This window comes from Rhipicephalus microplus, chromosome 1, assembly GCF_043290135.1.
Source record: "Rhipicephalus microplus isolate Deutch F79 chromosome 1, USDA_Rmic, whole genome shotgun sequence".
Lineage (NCBI taxonomy): Eukaryota > Metazoa > Arthropoda > Arachnida > Ixodida > Ixodidae > Rhipicephalus > Rhipicephalus microplus.
Genome location: NC_134700.1, coordinates 149,445,387 through 149,463,146, shown reverse-complemented (window position 1 = coordinate 149,463,146; position 17,760 = coordinate 149,445,387). Strand labels below are relative to the sequence as shown.

The following is a 17,760-nucleotide window of genomic DNA, read 5'->3' as shown; positions in this document are numbered from 1 at the left end:
GCTATTTCTTCGCCCTTTCAGTGTAATACCCTTGTCTTACAGAATAAAGCAAGATAGGATAAAGTTTCTAGTGAAACGAAGGCCGAAATGCGAAGCATCAAAAGTTGATGTCCCTGCAGCTGAGTCAAAGCTATGAACACAGGGCAATACAAGCACTGGCGAGGTTTTCACGACGACATATTGAACAAGGGTAAGGTTATGTATGTAGAGTTCTTTGGACGATGTACTTTGGAGAAATGTGCCTACTGCAAAACTAAAAACGCCAATGAAAGCTTCACTGGGATGCATTGGCATTGTGCCTCTACAGATAGTTATGAAGGCGTGAAAAGTTTTTGTTTAAACCATAAAATTTTGTATTTTAGCCGAAAAATAAATGTATTGGCACGATAGATATTTTGAGGCAGGCTGGTGTCAATCTTCGCTACAGCAGCACCAAAGTCTGTCTCAGGAGAAATCAAACTTGCTGAAAGAACGCCAGCCGCCGGTCAATGGCTGAGAAAGAATAAGCTTCAAAGAAAAAAAACTACCAGTGGCTGAGCCACGTACCAGTCCACTCATGGCAGCTAAGCAATGTCCCAACTATAAGCCTGGAGGTTTTCAGCATCCCACAATTGTCCAATAATGGTAGGTAGGTAATAAACTTTATTAAGGATCTAATGAGTAATTAATTACTGGCCCGAGTTGGGCCTCCAGGAGCTGTCCTCCACGGAGCATCGTGCGATGTCCTCGGCGATAGCCCTGGCTCAATGTACGACCCAGATTTAGTCCACTGAACGTGGGCTGAGAAGGGCGGCTCGCCACCGCTCAGCCAGTCGTCCTGGGGTACGCTCACGCTTGTCCGAGTAGTGGCGCCGAACACCGCACTCGCTCTCCAAAAGTATATGCGCCATGTCGGCTGTCTTGTGCCCACACCACGGACTGCCGGATGACGGGTGGAGCGAGGGACACAGTCTATGCAGCTGTCGGGGACTCTCAAATGTGTCGGTCTGTAGACGCCTCAGATCACATGCCCGAGACATCTCTAGCTGCATGTGGGGTTCTGGGTAACGTCGTCACGTTTTTATGTAATGATTTAGGATCTTTTGGAAAGCAACCATGATGTCCTTGCAGTACGTTAAGGCCTCGGGGTCTGTTATTGTGTCGCAGAGGTATTATGTCCTCCGACCTCGGGTGCCTCCCCAACGTCGATGTGTCGCACATCGGCGGCCATTTCGTCTGCGTCGCGGCAAGTTAGCTGTCTCGCGAAAAAGTGGGCGCGCTCATTGTGGTTCGATGTGAGGTGAGATCTTTGGTCGCTGCCAAGCTCTCCCACGTGCGTGAGGAACCACTTGAGAGAATCGGCAGCAATCGCGCCAGACTTGAAATGCTCGGCTCTGGCGTTTAACATGTGCGCCGCCTCGACAGAGACCCATGCCTTCGTAAAGTTCGGACCGTCATCTTGGCGTCACTCACGATAAGTGTATCTTCGTTTCCACTATAAAGTATTGCGAGGGCTATGGCCATTTCTTCTGCCACCTCACACGATGGAAGCCTCGCAGACCTCGTCACCAGAGTTCGTTCCCTTTTGTAGACTACCGCCATGGAGAAGGTAGGTGTCGATCGGCGTCGTTGTTGCTCTCGTTCGTTCTGCTGTTATCCTCGGTCAGGCTGGGTGTATCTAGCAGCGTCGACAAAAAGGACACCCTCTCGGCTGCCTTGCTCTTTGAGGATCACCTCCGCTCTGCATCTGTGCCTTTCGGCATCGTGCAGTTAGTGCATGTTTCTGGGCATATTCTCTGTGAGCATAGCACTCTTGACCACTTGCAATAGCGCGTGCTTCAGTCCCCGCATCCCGTGGTAACGAATCTCGAGGGAGCCGAGGATGGTTCTTCCGGTCTTGGCGCCCGACAGTCTTTCGAGCTGCGCAGTCCTCTGAGCCTCCATGATTTCGGCGAGCGTGTTGTGCTCTCCGAGCTCAAAAAGCTTGCAGTTGGCGGTGTAGTGAGGTACGCCTAATTCAGTTTTGCAAGCCCTGCGGATGATTGTGTCCAGCTTGTTGCTTTCGATTTTACTCCAATTGACGTAAGCAGCATCGTACGTGATGTGGCTTAAAGCATACGCCTGTTTTAGTCTCACTACATTGTGCTCTTTCATTCTTTTCCTCTTGTTCGTGATTTTTCGTATCAGGTTCTTGGCGGCTGCCACTTTCTTCTGCAGCCGGGTGAGCAGCTCGGAATCGGCACCGTTTTTTTCCAGCCAGAGGCCGAAGACTCGTATCTTGGACACCGTGGGTATGCAGACTCCTTCTTTTGTCGTGACACAAACGCCAATCTGACGGGCCTCGGCCACGTCCCTCGAGGGACGTCCAGGTTTTCGAGGTCTATGGAACAGGATCTCCAACTTTGTGGAGCGAAGATGAGCCCGTGCCTTCGAGGTGCTTCTCAACTTCCCTTATCGCTCGCTGCAGCCTGTCTTGCATACTCCCAGAACTCATGCTCTCTGTGGTCCATATAGTAATGTCGTCCGCGTACATTGTATGGTTGATGCTTTTGATCGCGTTGAGCCACTCCGGAAGGCCGATCATAGCGAGGTTGAACAGTATTGGGGAGAGCACGAAGCCTTGTGGCGTCCCGGCACCTCCCATCTCGACCGTCTTTGGAGGTGACCCGTCGATCTTTATTAGCGCTTTTCCCCCATCGAGGAAGCTGCCGACATATCGGTGGAATCTCTCCCCTAGATTTTACTGACTGATCTTCTTTACTATGGCCGTGTGCCTCATAGTGTCGAAAGCACTTTCGAGATCGAGCCCAAGTATGGCGCGAAGATGCGTGCTGCGTGCATCAACGACTTGTTCTTAAAGCTGCAGCATTGAGTCCTGTGTGGAGAATTCTTTCCAAAACCTGCAGATGTGGGTGTTCAACGCATTTTGCCTTTCGGGGAGCGTCACGACCCTACTGAGGCCGGCGTGCTCCACCACCTTGCCTACGCACGACGTGAGAGCGATCGGCCTCATGTTCTTGACTACCAGTGGCTTGCCCGGCTTGGGTGTTAGCACCACGTCCACGATTTCCCACTCGCGCGAAACCCGACCTGTCCTCCAGCACTCATTGAAAAACTCGCATAGGTTCACGATGGCGTTGTCGTCTGAATTTCTGAGGATCTGGTTGGTGATTTTGCCCAGGCCAGGGACCGATCTTGTTTTGAGTAGCTGCAGAATCTCCCTGATCTCCTGCACAGACAAGTCCGCGTCAAGCTTTTCGTTAAGTACGCCAGTATACTCGGGGTTATCTAGGCCCTCGGGGCTAGTGAGGTGCGTCCGGACGATTTCTTCCGCGAGAGCCTTCGGATCATCTTTGTATTTGCGCCGCAACTTCGTCATCTCTGTCCGAACTAGCGTCTTGGTACTGGCGGAGTCTAGCAGGTGCTTCAGGATCTTCCAGGTGCGTCCCGCGCACATATTTCCGTCCGTCGTATTGCAAAGCTATTCTCATTCCTGCTCGCATAAGCGGCAACAGTGTGTCTCGATTTCACGGTTGACTTCGGCGATTTTTTTTGTACCTTATTATTGGACTTCTGCTTGCTTACTATGTGTTTTAGAAAGTGTTTTCTTGTACTGCATCAACGTACTTTTTTGTTTTTGAAGCCTCTACATTTCCATTTCCAGTGATGAGTCTGCGGTTGTGCACGTGAGGCGTAGCCATGGTCATGCGAGGGTGTTGGAGGGGCTCGACTGACCGTGCATCTCTTCCGCTTCAGGGTGGGTGACATTGGCTTTATTGCTTCTGTTGACGATTGTCGGAACGCTAGTGACGGGAGGCGTGATATTGATACTTTCCGGCGGCTGCAGCTGCTCCGTCCTTCGTTCTAGGTCTTCTATTTGCTGGTTCATAGCCATAAGTTTAGTGTTTACGATGGCGTGTTGCGCATTCTGTTCGGCATCAGACTCCTTCAGCCTCCTGAGAAACATTTCGAACATGTGTTCCGTATTATTTGCCAACTTGTCGATTATTACCTCGAGCGCGTCTACTTTCTTGGCCGCTTGACCTGGGTCTCTTCGATTCTTGCCTGTTCTCTGTGTCATCCGCTTGCGCGCCACTCTGATTTTTGCATTTGGACCCAACTGGTCCATCGGCGTCGTGCATGTCAGTCTTGTTTTCCGCCGCCTCACTGGTGTGCTCCATGGGCCCACGCTGGGTGGGGGCTATTCCAGCGGGACCCGCCATTCACTTGAGGATTACGTTTAGCGCTTTTTGCAACTCGTTGATCTTCTTCGCCAATTTCTCGTTTTGTTGTCTCGCCTTGCGCAGTTCATCCTTTACTTCCCTGTTCTCTTTGTCTAACTTTTCTAATCTTGCCTCGATTGGCGAGTTCAAGGTCTTCCCTAGGTCTTCGGGGATTGAGCTCCCTTTTGGGCTCCTGCTTTCTTGAGCTGCCAGGTGTGACCAAATAACCTTTGTTATGACCGTCATCATTATTGAAGTCTTTCGGCCTTTGTGAACGAGACGAAAATATTTTGACGCATTCCAAACAAGGATGTGCCGTCAAGACGGGTTGGTTTCCTGTCAGCAAAACGTGAACAAGTGGTCCAGGACCGGTTCGCGCAAAGAAAACGCACGAGCCAAGAAAGGCCATTGTGAGCTCGACTCTATGTAAGGCTTTCGAGGCAAACAAAGAAGCAGCTGGGCCATTTTTTAGGTCAATGTGGATCTGGAAAGATCGGAACCACCGTGGTATTTGCAAGCTAAACCCAAACTGGCTGTGGGTGCACCTTGCGAGGAGAAGCGGAGCCCCGGAAATTTGCAGCTAAGCCGCAGATTCTAGCTAACAACGAGGGAGTGAATGTGTAGAAATGAAAAGGGCACTATCTGCTGCAGCCCTGGCGGGAGCTCGCCTGAGCGCCTCAATGACGAGGGATTAGTCGACCACTCCTCCTTTTTCCTTTCTCCATAGAATCGGCTGAATGGAGTGGCATGTTTTGACCGTAAGCTGGCGGACCACTACACTGTCCTACCGGAACGCAGTCAGGCAAGTATGACACGTGTACCGGGAGCCGGTGTTTCGAACCTCATCCAACTGCCAGAAGAGTTCTTATAAACAAAGGTCATCTAAGATTATCGGCTGTGCGGGAAATCTTGGTGACGTGTGCAAAACTTCGGTGCAGTGCAATTGTGACCATATTTGGGCATCGTGTAGACTGTGTCCTCTCCACGTACATTGTGTGGTGTTTTTCCCCACCTTCGTGGGTGGAGCACCTAGACCATCGAGCAACGTATTGGCTGAATCCGCGGACAAAACGCCCAGTGTTGGGAACGCGGCGCTTTATAAGCGGAAGACTTTTTGTATATTTTAAGTTCTCCAGTTCAACAGTTCTCATGTACAGTTCTTGACTTCTACTTGATCACTTGATCACCTCTTTTCGATTTCTCAGTTACCATGTAAATAAATTGTTGTCGTTCTTACAAGCGCCTCATCTGACTTGTTAGACGATGGGTCCTAAGACGGGGACCCGCTACCAAACTGAGACACGTGGGCCCCGGAGTCGCAACACCTTGCGTGAGTTCTTCAGCTTTCCGCCAGGTGGAGGCTGCCCGTTGCCCGACGAGAAACTGGGCTTACTACTTGAGTTTCGTCCACTACGGCTCCGGATTCGGCTGTGGCTTTTGCTTCTACTGCGAGTCCTCTTTTTTACCGCCGATGAGGAGGAGTGGGGGGCAAGGGCTCTGTCGCGTTGTCGGGAGTCGGACCATGATCTCGAACGACCTCTCCTTGGGTGACGTTCCGATGGGTCATGCTGCGAGAGGGCCAGGTACTGGTCCCCCGCGCCATCTTCGGGAGTGAGTGTTGTTGTTAGTGGTTCATGAGGAAAAGGAAGAAGGCACCTAATTTCTGTCAGCCTACAGGCGACATGGCGCAGTGCCTTTTCCATACTCACGTCTATCACTGCTTTTCACGAGCCATCTCCTCGCCTTCACCACGTACGGAACCTTATGCTTTGCTCTACATGTGTGATCGGCTATAGGGTGAGCTTCCTCGCAGCTTTCGCTCCTTGGCGAGCACTTGTGGGCAGTAATTGGGTTTTTCGTGATGCATATCAGGCAGAGTTTCATTTCCGGCCTCGGGCACGCATCGGCTCTGTGACTGAGTCTTGCGCAATCCATACAGAAATCGAATTGCTTCCGGTAGAGGGCGACTCTTATTATACTGTCTCTTCGAGTAGGTAAGATTGGGGTTCCTCGTAGAGATCAGTGCCCGGGAGAGCTGAACTTGCGTATAACTGAGCGGGACAACCCTTATTATTCCCTTGGCCATTTCTTTTGGCGCAGCGACGTGCACACTGACCTCGTGTTCCTTGCCCCCCACTCTAATTTAGCTGATCCTCACTAACTTGCTTGCCGTCTCCTCGTCGGGTGTGCTGTAAACCAGGATGTTTTGAGTGTAGTTGTGGCAAGTCGTCATTGTTTCGTCTGCATTTATGCTGGCTGGTCTCTTGATTGTTTCGTCGATTGCCACCCCACCCATCGTGCGGAGGTTCAGGCTATTCCGTGGCCTCATGATCACCTTATGTCTCCTTTCCGCAGCCTCGGCATTTAAATCCTACGTAAGATTTTCTTCACAATGCCTCCTTTGCGGCCGTGCATTTCGGTCTCGCGTTGCAGAGATGGTTCGTCGTCACGGCAAGCTTCGCAATTTTAAATGCGAAGCACTTCTTAGCGAACTTCGATGACTTCGGGCGTATCTATCTATCTATCTATCTATCTATATATATATATATATATATATATATATATATATATATAAGGTACGAGAAGCAGCGATTGAAGAAGTCAGCATGGAATAAACATGGATTATGTGCCAGGCCACCTCTCTCTCATCATAACGTCTAACAAGTCAGCAGGATGAAGACCTCACAGCCACTTCATCAACCGGCAATCATCATCAAAGACCTCAGCAAGACGCAGTGACTGAACGTAGATCACAGAAGTGCATCTCCACTCTACACCATGACCAGTATCATGACGAAACCATCGACAGGCCTTCCCGTCCCCTAGTACAGTGCAGCAGGGGACGATGCGGCCATAGAGGACTCGTTTAACCTTTTCGGGCTGCACGCCACCACTGCATCCAGGTCATAGCGGCAGATGGTCATGAACTTTACCGACTACGTCTCCAGTAAGGCTTTCAAGTTTTACCTCACACGCATATTTGAAAACGATGAATCGTGGCAAAAAATCAAAGAAAAAATGGTCACTAGATTTAAATATTACGATGAAGACTCACTTACGACCCGCTATCTGGAGACAATTGTACTCAGTCGTCGATTCCAGAAGCAGTTTTCAAGCATTCGAACGCCCAGCATGAATCAACCACTGCCACAAGAAAAAGTGGAACCTGAGTTCATTAACAGACAACCTTGTCTATTTAGAGAAAAACCCAACCTTCGAGGGCACTTCCCTTCTGCGCGAAAGTCAACACGACCAATCACCTGGTTTTGCGTGAAGCGGCTTTTGTGGAGCTCGTACTCTCCCCACACACCTCAAGAGATCACTATGTACGCGACAGACGAGTTGATGCATCAGAAAAATACCCAACAGCGTCACGACGAGTCTAAGAGTCGTCTTTTGACGCAAGACTTAATTCCCATAGCCCCGGTGATTTGCCTAAATTCGCAAGCAGATCCTATTGTCATGCTAAGGGGGCTGTCGTACCATCATCCAATGCTGGTCGATCTAAGAATACAAACACAAGCATCGAATGTATCAGACCTCAGAAGCAGCTGGGTGTCGCAAGTGTCCGTCTTGAACGACGTCACATAAGCTTCTGAAGAGTTTTCTAGCAGTAAAGATGCACTACCAAAGAAGCTAGACAAGCAAGACCATAACTCACCATCCACCAGCTACCTACTGGACCGAGCTAAAGGATAAAATAAACGCCTTGATGCGAAAGCGGCTCCACTTATACAATATCATTGGAACCAAACGCAAGTTCAGCACGGGCAATTCGACCAGCTTTCACTATTACAACCGATCCTCCGTCAAGCGAGATAGCCAACTAAAACGTTCTTGCAAACACAATCGCGACTGAAATGACGACGTCACAAAGCGCATTAAAGCAAAGGTGAACATAAGACGTAAGGCATTTTCGCATAGAGGATGTCGCCAGAAATGCTTTCTGCACAAGAAATTATAACTGCGCCTACACAGCAGCACTAACACCCCAGCAAACACCGAAAAAGACAAGTCACCACTTCCTCCCCACAAAGATCACATCAGCCTACGACAACGAGAACGCGCGCACGAAAGACAGCGACGCCGCCGAAGACCGAGCTACCGAACCTGCAAGGCCTTCCAACATAATTTATTACCTACAAGCATGCAAGCTGTTTTATCAGCAATTTCTACGCTCAAGACATGTTGTCTTGAACGCAACAGCCAGCTTCGCCTACCAGAGTTCTCGTTGATACCACCGGATTGCTACCCTCTTCTGTGAATGTTTTTTTCTGTGTGCGCCAGTTTACGGAACTGCCTTGTCCCATGGAACTACCACGTGTTCTAACATTTTCCGCTTATGAGCCTCCGCTTTTTTATCTTTCGCTACTTGTAACACACGCATTTGTTCGGGAGGAGGGGGAATCATGTGACGTATGAAGCCATGGTAGAAGAAGCAGAGAAGGAAGATGTCAGAATGGAATAAACATGGTGTATGAGCCAGGCCATACACCATGTTTTTATTTTTTATTTTTTATTTGCAGGCAATGAAATAGGGATCGTTAAAGACCCTTTCGAACTTTGCAAGTCCTATTGCTGGCCCAAAGTCAATACTTTAAAATTTAATTAAAGAATTCTAATTAACAAAATACTCAATTACAAGACAGAAAAGAGACAAGGGCGTAGTAACCACGGCCGCCGCGGAACAGCGCCACGTGCCCACGAGAGCTCAGTTTCAATGAGTGAAAGTAAGCAGGGCGTTAAAATAAAAAAAAAACAGTGTTCAGTCATCAGCTGTGCTGATCTTCTTGCCCAGTTTACATGCGTCCTCTGCGTAGCTGTCAGTGCGCTCACTGGTATGAAACAAGATAAAGATATCATCCGGAAAATCTCTATAATTTCACTCGCGCTTGCCATATTTGACAAAAAATGCACCCTCCAAATAGTGGGACAAAACACTCTAATAATGAAGCTGCTAGAAAATTACTAGAAGAACTATTGCGGCGCCACTTCAAGTTTATAACAGGTTGTGATGTAGTAACTGACATTTTGCCCTCTATGACTGTTACATGTGTAAAAGGCGTGGAGCAAGTTATCTTTCGGTAGTCCGTAATACGGCCGTCTATTCGCAGTGTGTACCAAGAGGTGCTGCACCACGCCTGGGTTGCCTCCGAAGCCGTAGCCATACGACCACCGCAAGGCCTTCGGGAAGCAGCACTAACAACCCTGGCTTCTCATCCGTCGGCTCCTACGCAACGAACGTAAGCGATGGTGCCATGAAGTTCCGTGCCATCTTATTATATGGCTCGAAGCGGCGTATCTGTCCAGCTGCACTTATTTATTGAAATAGATTCGAGCACAGATGAGGCATCTTCGCATAAAGGATGTCGCCAGAAATTCATTCTGTAAGTCCTATTGCTTGCCCAAAGTGAATATTTCGTAATTTAATAAATAATCCAAATGAACTAATACACAAAATGGACTTACATAAATAATGCTCTTACATTGTCGGCCAGACTAACGATGCTGCTAAGAAAAAATTGCACTACGCTAAAGCGTCTTGCAATAAGAGATATGTGTAGCCCGGTCACTTCTAAGGCCTTCCTCGTGTGCAAGTGTTGGTGAGATCAACAATGCGGCTTTTATATGCCCTACCTTTAGTAAGGTCCAGTGGCACTGTTACTTCACGGGGCAGAGCACGAGGACGAAGCGTAAAGTATGTTAGGGGCGAGACACCACAGTATAGAAGCAGGCAGCTGGGTGGTCCCTAGCTAGTTTAAAAGTTTCATAATTACTGGAAGCTCAATTTTACCTTCCAAGTTCGAAAATTATTCTAGTGATGGCATACTTTTTCTGCATATAGTTTGCTTTAGCTTATGAGGTTATCTTTTAGAAAAGGGACATTGTAAACTAACTTTCTGTACTACAAGTTATCATAGCACTGCATAACCCTAATTACAATGTATAAATTCGTCATTTCTTCCTTTATAAATGGCTTCTTTGAAATACGTTTGCTGATCTGAAATCTCCATTCAACAATACGCATGCATAGTAATAATCAATTATATATCATAATAAATAAAATGCTTTAAGCTCTCATTTCCCTTTAGAAAACAAGCAAATTCGCCATATGATCGCTAAATTTCGCTATGCAGAGAACTGGAACAAGGCTCCACAGGTGCTTCAAGTACACTTGGAGTCTGTATTTATTTTGTTCAGCTTTGTGATGCAATGACGTCACTAAAATACCAAGCATGCAGCGACAGAAACGTTATACATGCTGGTGGCGAAGCGTGGTCCATCTAATTTAAAACGAGCAGGCACCTGACGCTTGTAGAGGCATACAACAGGGAGCCCCGGAGATGGTATCCAAGATCACCTCTTAAATTGTTCTCTTCATAGCTATAAGGCATCGTCAATTTGCAATAGGAAACACCACGAGAGGTAGCAACTCTTCTATTGCGTTACATCCCTTGGTACAGGACAAGGTTCAGCCGGTAGGCAAACTCTTGAAAGTGACACGTTTATAGTTTTGTAACCCCACTCATTCATTCATTGTTACATTTTTTTTCAGAACTGATCAGTACAAAGAAGTCCTGAAAAGCGCTGTAGCCTTGAAGCTCTTCTTCAACACCACAGAAATCGCAGTAGTAAGTGTCCTAACAAAGGCATGCAGCCTGCACACTGCAAGAAATGTTTCCCTATCAGGCTTGTATACCGACACGCAGAAGAAATATCAAAAAGAAAAGCGTCGCAAAAACGGGTCGTATGCGTGACGTTTCTCAAGTAGGTGCTCAAAAAGTGCTCAACAATGCCCCGAAAATGGAAGGCGTCCCAGCACGCACACAAATGAACAAGACAATGCAACGTGCACTGTAAACTGAAAGAGCACGCAGCGGCTGAAGAGAAGGTATGCACGAGAACTACAAAAGCAGCTACGATGGCGCCACATGTCAAACCACGTAGCAGACGTGGCTTTGCCATGGAGAGATTATTACAGCGAAAGATGTTATGGGATCACAACACGGGTTACGCGCCAGTTGCCCGCCACCACTGCCGGTGTCCGTAACCGCATCGCACAAAATTAGAAGAAAAAACTACTACCAGTGACACAGCTGGTCTTGGACCCTGGTCCGCTGGGTGCCAGTCCAGTGTTATCTAGCACTGAGCCACGCTGGTGCTTTGGACCTGTTGACAAACTTGCCTTAGGTAGGCTTCATGACGGGAAAGCAGTCGCGTTAATGCGAACTATAAAGCGTTTTAAAACAGCATAACAACCAGTTGTCGCACAATGCGAATAGCGTAACCAGTGGGTCGTCCAATGCTCCAACCCATTGCAAAAGCATGTTTTCGATCAGCTATTTACTGTGGTGGATACCCATTTCAGGCATTTCTCATTGTCGTCAGCCACTGCATGAACAATTAGCACAAAATTACTTGCAAGTGTTTAGCGGATACCACGCTTTTCAGAAAAATGAGAAAAAATTGCATATAGCGACTGCGGGCCTACTAACCAACAACTTTTACAATAATGCTGTAGTGGGTATCGAGCAAGTATGCTTGCAGCAGTTACCTAATGAGTGTTAGGCTGTGAAAAGCCGCTTTTCCAGCTTTCGCTGTGACTGTGGTGCTCCTTATGCGCAGGACTGGCGTTTTTGTTCTAGAATTTACTATACTTTTAGTAAGGTAATTAAAAGCTAGCCCAGACTTGTGCTTCATCTACTATCAATATTCCTGGCGTCAGCAGTCAGATCATATCAAAACAGTATATTGCAGACTCTTAGTACAGGATATAATCATTCTGGATATCAGTAGCAACATAAACCTTCACTACGAAGTCTCTTACTTAGGACACGAGACGTGCGCGGTTCGTTTTGGGCCGGACATCGCGAACAGCCGCTTACAAATCTCCAAGCGCCTTTTCTCTTATATATTGAGTCATATTTACGTCCTCAATATGAACTGCAGACCTTCGCATATATAAAAAAAGTAGGCAACGTGTGCCGATCGAACACCACCAACGCATACAAGGGTTGTGGTTTAGCAATGCTACTTACTAACCCCCTTAAATACAGGTGTTTCGGGAAACCAAGACACTCCTGTCAGACACTCATGACATTTGTTTAGGTTTGTCAAAACGCCCTTGTCGTAGGGTGTTAGTTATAGACAGGCAAAGCACCCTTAGGAGTGTGAACTGATTTACAGTGTATCAATAACATATCACCGTGAGACGTGTGGAAAACCTGTCAACAATACGGTATAGTATGTGCTTTTTTGTATACCACACATCCGGGCTTAACTGTGCATTTAGTGTGGTAAGCGGCGCATTGCACGAAAAATGGTTCACACTTTACTACGCTTGCGTCACATTTAATCAATCGCACCACCGTGATAGATTTATTTTGTTAGAAATCCTTAACACGGGTGTTTCATCGAGGTACTGTGGCCATTAGCAATATTATTTGGACAAGTGGTACCATGTAGGTGTGCCGAAATCAATAACATGTGCACAGAGCTAGTTTTGCAGTCAGCGTGTGTACTTTATAGTCCACTGCTGCTGTAAACTTTCGACAGTGGCGTGATTACAAATAATATGCCTCAAACGTATTGTGAATGTGATTAGAGGAAACATCACAAGATGGTTACGAATCACTTGCAACGTGGAGTACTCAGCTAAACCTTACCTCTCAATGAAGATCACAGACACCGATCCCAACTTTTATTACCTGAAATATATATAGCGACTGCCATGTTAGTAACTTTAACTACGGTATGCAAGCGTCAACACTTACATAAGCAATGACAGAACTTCGTTCTGTTACCATAGCTGCATGCCATTACACGGCAATTCTAACTGCAGTTATACCACTCATTGTGGTCCCTCCGAACTTAGATCAACTCAGCTAAAAAAGTGATCAAAGTTGAAGACTAGCTGCAACGTACGCCGCAATGTGTTCTCAAAAACGAGTCAGCTAGCCTTTCTCAATAACATAGACGCCGACACGCAAAACAGCCCATGAAAACAAACCACACACCAATCACGGTGATTTCAAACGTATAATAGCAACGGATTGTCTTGGCTTTCGCACCGAGCTCAAGATGGCTTCGCCCATATTTGCTAGATTCAAGCCTTTACTTCTGGCCGACATTGTGCTAACACTTAGAGGTATACGCTTCGAGACTACACGTGAAAGCAAGAAAGATTTTTATTTTGATTCACATAACTGAGTGTCGAGGGTTGAGGGGTTAGTAAAAAGCTGTATGTTTTAAGGTGATAACCTCACGTGCCCCAGAGGCGAGAAGTGACACTCGGCGTCCTGTGGCGTCGGCGTCAAACATAAGGAATACTGAAATAGAAACAACACAAATCATCACAATTTGTCCCATGATGAGGACGTCATCATTTGCATCACACAAGGAGGCTTCGCATGACGATGCCCTAACATGACATCGCTGCTTAATCAAGACTGGCACTGAAGCAGGGCAAAAGAGAAAAAAAGTTTCCCATCTTTCGCTAATGGTGCCAAGCCTTCATTATGGAAGTGCAGAGCTCAGGAGCCGTCCTTGTTTCTCCTAAGTTTTCTTTTTTTCTTTCTCCTGTTTGTATCTTTCTCTCTGTGTTTTTTTTCCTATTTCTCTTTATTTCTATCACCACCAGGTCCCTCAAAAACAATAGACATGAGACTTTTCTCCGGTGGTAGCGCGTGCTCAAATGGCAATGCTATGGAGTTTTGCCTGAAGCTTGCATGTGCCGCTGCTGAAAAGACTGTAGGAACGAGCTTGCGAAAAATACGATCAGGTCGTATTTCGATTTATCGAACCAGCCTGAATATCTAATAATAATAAATAATAATATTATAATTTCAAATATGCAATTAGATAATTACAAATATAATTATTATTATGTAATAATATTTATTATTACCTGAAGTTTTGCCTACCGAAACCACCATATGATTATAAGAAATCTTTAATGTGTTCTGACATTGCACAATACTGCTGCCTCTACCGTTTCGCCTCCATCGAAATGCGACCCGCGCGGCCTGAAATTCTGCTGTACTGCTAGTTTCAGGACTCTGTTATATAACTTCACAATATCATCATTGGGGTGCTGGGAGAACAACATTAGTGCGCCTTATGCGTGCGCGAGCGGGCACTTCAATGGCGATGCTGTGTGTGGTTTTGCATTTATCAATGTCATCAAGGTGCTCAAAGAACTGCTATAGAAAATATTTACGTTCATTAACAGAGTATTTACTATCAAAATAGATCCAAAGTTAGATTTCAGAAAAAAAAATGATTGAAGACGCACTACAATGGGCACGACTATCTCCCAAATTATATGGTGATATACCGCATGGTGGTACACTAAACTTTCGCAGTTATTACTTTCAACCAACTTCTTCAATATCAGCTCCTTCAGTGAAACGTGTAGCTGGGCGAGTTGGCTCATAATTCTGGGTAAACTGGTTGCTCTTGTCCCTGTCGAGTTTACATTGCTTTTCTGTTGTCGTTTGTCTGCATTTGCGCACGCCATTTTACCCAGAATTCAGTTCCTTCCGCTGGCTGAGCATGCTAGGCAGCTAAACGTTTTGTCTTCGTTTCGATCTAATACCGCAGGTGAACACGAATGCGACTTCAAATCGCGTTCCACCCGATGACCAGGACTTGCAAGCTCTTGAGAAAGCGGTCGTACCTGATAAGCCGCCCCTCCTAGATTGGATCTATTATCCAGATACGGCGCCTTGACTGCACCTCGCGCAGGAAGGCCCAGCAGGCGTCTACTGCCTGCCGCCTCGGCCGATGGGGACTTCCTCCAATAAATCTACGCCCGTGAAAAAAATGAAAAAAAAATTGACGTGCAATAAATTTTTACATACTGTTAGGCAGCGTGCTTTCTGTCGCCTTCGGTACTAATGCCGTGTTCGATTAGTCGTATAGGTGCGCGCACTCTTACCCATCGGAGGGGCAACGTTTCTCTGTTGTGCCCCCCTCCCCCCGTAAGTGCTGTTTTTTGGAGATGGCCATTCTAGAGTGCGGGGCTGCAATGAAACGGTTCTGTATGATTGACAGAGTTGAAAACGCAGCAATGACGTGCTTGTCACAGTGAGCAGCTTTTGGTTCTTGGCTTTTGTCGGAAACAAGCATGTTCATAACTACCGACTGAATAGGTGTGACTGAACCAACTGATGGATGGGGAGGGGGGTTACTCCTCTGCCACCCCTTCCCCGTGCGCACGCCTATGCTTTGTGGGCGCTATTCCTGTGGACACCTTCCTAAAATGGGCACCTCGTGGACCAAGCTGTCACGGTTGTTGCAGGCAACGAGCTTCACAAATTTTTTGCTGCTCATGCGAAAAACGTCTCTTCATGAAATACGGGCGAACTTGTAACAATTCAGCATGGACACTCAATCATCAGAAGCGGTTAGATGCACATCAAGGACGACATGAATTGACTGCTGTGGCCTTCATTCCCGCTATTCGGGCTGTCCGTGCCCACAGAAGACACCCTCTGCTTCTATTATAAAGTCGTAAAGTAGGAATGTTTTTACGAACTTCCTGTTTGAAGCCCATAACTTATATATAACCGAGAGAAAAATTCTTAAACACGGACTGTCCCAGTGGCCGTTTCAATTTATTGTTTGTTTTCGAAATAGCAGCAACTCGGCTGTGAGGTATCTGTAATGACCAAACATGCTTGGATTGTATGAAGCAGTAACAAAGATAATTGCTTGTGCAACTTGCCATTGGAGAAGGCAAGAACGTCGACTTTTCCCACTCGGTAATGCCGCCCTGATTCGCTTTGTGTATGCTACCACGCAATTCAAGAATAAAGGAAGAGTGCTTGTAGGGCTGTAGTGTGGCTGAATTTCAGGCCTTTTACATGTTGCCCAACATATTACAATGTTTATAAAAGCCCACGTTTCGCCCTTCGAAGTAGCGATCGCACTAAACGTTTGAGCATAGGCAAAGTTATCATGATTGTGATCTCACAATTTTTGTTCCATTCAAAGATAGCAGTGGGTCACACTATCGAAACGTGCAAGAATTTAGAAACAGTGCTTGAAAGGAACGGCTGAATTTCAAGGTATATACATGTTGCATAACATATGCCTAAGTCTATAAATGTGCACAATTTACATCTATAAGTGCCCGTCGCAATAGAACGTTTGTACACAGGCAACGTCACAGTGATTGTGATTTACGAATTTTCGTTAAATTCGAACGTAATTGATGTGAAACGTGCTGGTTGAATTTTTTTTCACAATATGCGCAGACATCTCGTGTTTACAACGCCTAGATTGGCCGATATCTGGTATTTTGGTTGTCGTTCACTGTGGGTGGTTTTGTTTTCTTTCAGGTTGAAAATTATTGCCCCGTTTGTCTGTCAGCGCACATGTATTGATAGAGCGAACAATAGTATTGTTAAGGCAGTTCCAGTACATGAAAGTAATAGAAAAAAACTTTCCTCTGCGTATATTTCTTGCGTTTTTCTTTAATAGTTGCAAGTGCATCACACTGCAGCATACAAGCTACTCCCGTGAGCAAAATGGTACATGAGTGATGTATAATTATAGCGACCTTAGTAACTTTTGTAATGAATGGCTTGAGGTTGAGAACTAGCACTGTTGGAAATTTGTCAAAATAATAGGAACACAGACATTTGTGATAGGTTGGATCTGTTTGTTTCGAAAAAGGATACACAAATTTAGGTGAATTTTTCTTAAAGAGGTACTGCCACCTTTTTTCGAAGGCGAGTTTACTTTGCCATACAAATCTACTTTGTATAGAGACGGCTCAGAGCAAGTTCGCCTGTTTTTTTTTAGTAGCTAAAAGTACATCAAACTCACAGCATACAAGCTACTTCTGCGAGCGAAATGGTTCCATAAATGATGCAGCCATATTTGGTAATGAATGATTTGAGGTTGAGAAATAGCACTGTTGGGGATTCGCAAAAGATATTAGGAACATATAAATTCGTAATGGGTTTCAAAACTCGTTTCGAAAAACGTTACATAAAGTTATATACCTCCGGGCCAAGGCCCTTCGGCCTGAAGGCCCGAGCAACTCACCATGGTAACCTCCGATTACTCTCACCACCTTCTTTTGAAGGCAAGTTTACTTTGCCATACAAATCTCTTGTATACAGAGACGGCTCTGAGCAAGTGTGATGCTCAGCAAGTGCTGATAACATATTTTCTTTTGATAAATTATTTTTCTCCTGGCGCGCAAAACGACATCGATGCTAACTTGAAGTAGGGTTGCACTACTAATCCTGGTGACTTCACGCAGCAGTTGTGATGACGTGAAGCACCAAAACTTGCTCGGTTTTTCCATTGCACGCTCGGAAAACGTGTTCGTTGTCGCTTTTACCTCGCATTTCTCACGCTATGGGCACCGCTCTTTCGTCATCCTACAGAACAGGCACACACTCCAGCTGCATTGTGAGCTGCTACAAAAGTTTAAGAATGTGTCACAGCTGAAAATTTTCCGTGGAGTTCTACCGTTTCCAATGCAATTGGTGCCAAGAGAAAAGGCGTCCAGAGTGGACTATGGCAGTTCGTCGATACGTCC

At 46.3% G+C, this 17,760-nt stretch overlaps 1 protein-coding gene across 1 annotated transcript in view; it reads left to right on the top strand.

Annotated features, from left to right (window-relative positions):
• Positions 1 to 15,048, top strand: part of LOC142768852 (uncharacterized) — a 104,385-nt gene extending 89,337 nt beyond the window's left edge. The window contains exons 19-21 of the mRNA XM_075871251.1: positions 9,317 to 9,445; positions 10,759 to 10,834; positions 14,805 to 15,048. Of these exons, the coding sequence (XP_075727366.1) occupies positions 9,317 to 9,445; positions 10,759 to 10,834; positions 14,805 to 14,933 (334 nt within the window). The 3' untranslated portion in view covers positions 14,934 to 15,048. The remainder of the gene's footprint in view (positions 1 to 9,316; positions 9,446 to 10,758; positions 10,835 to 14,804) is intronic.
• Positions 15,049 to 17,760: the final 2,712 nt, after the last annotated feature.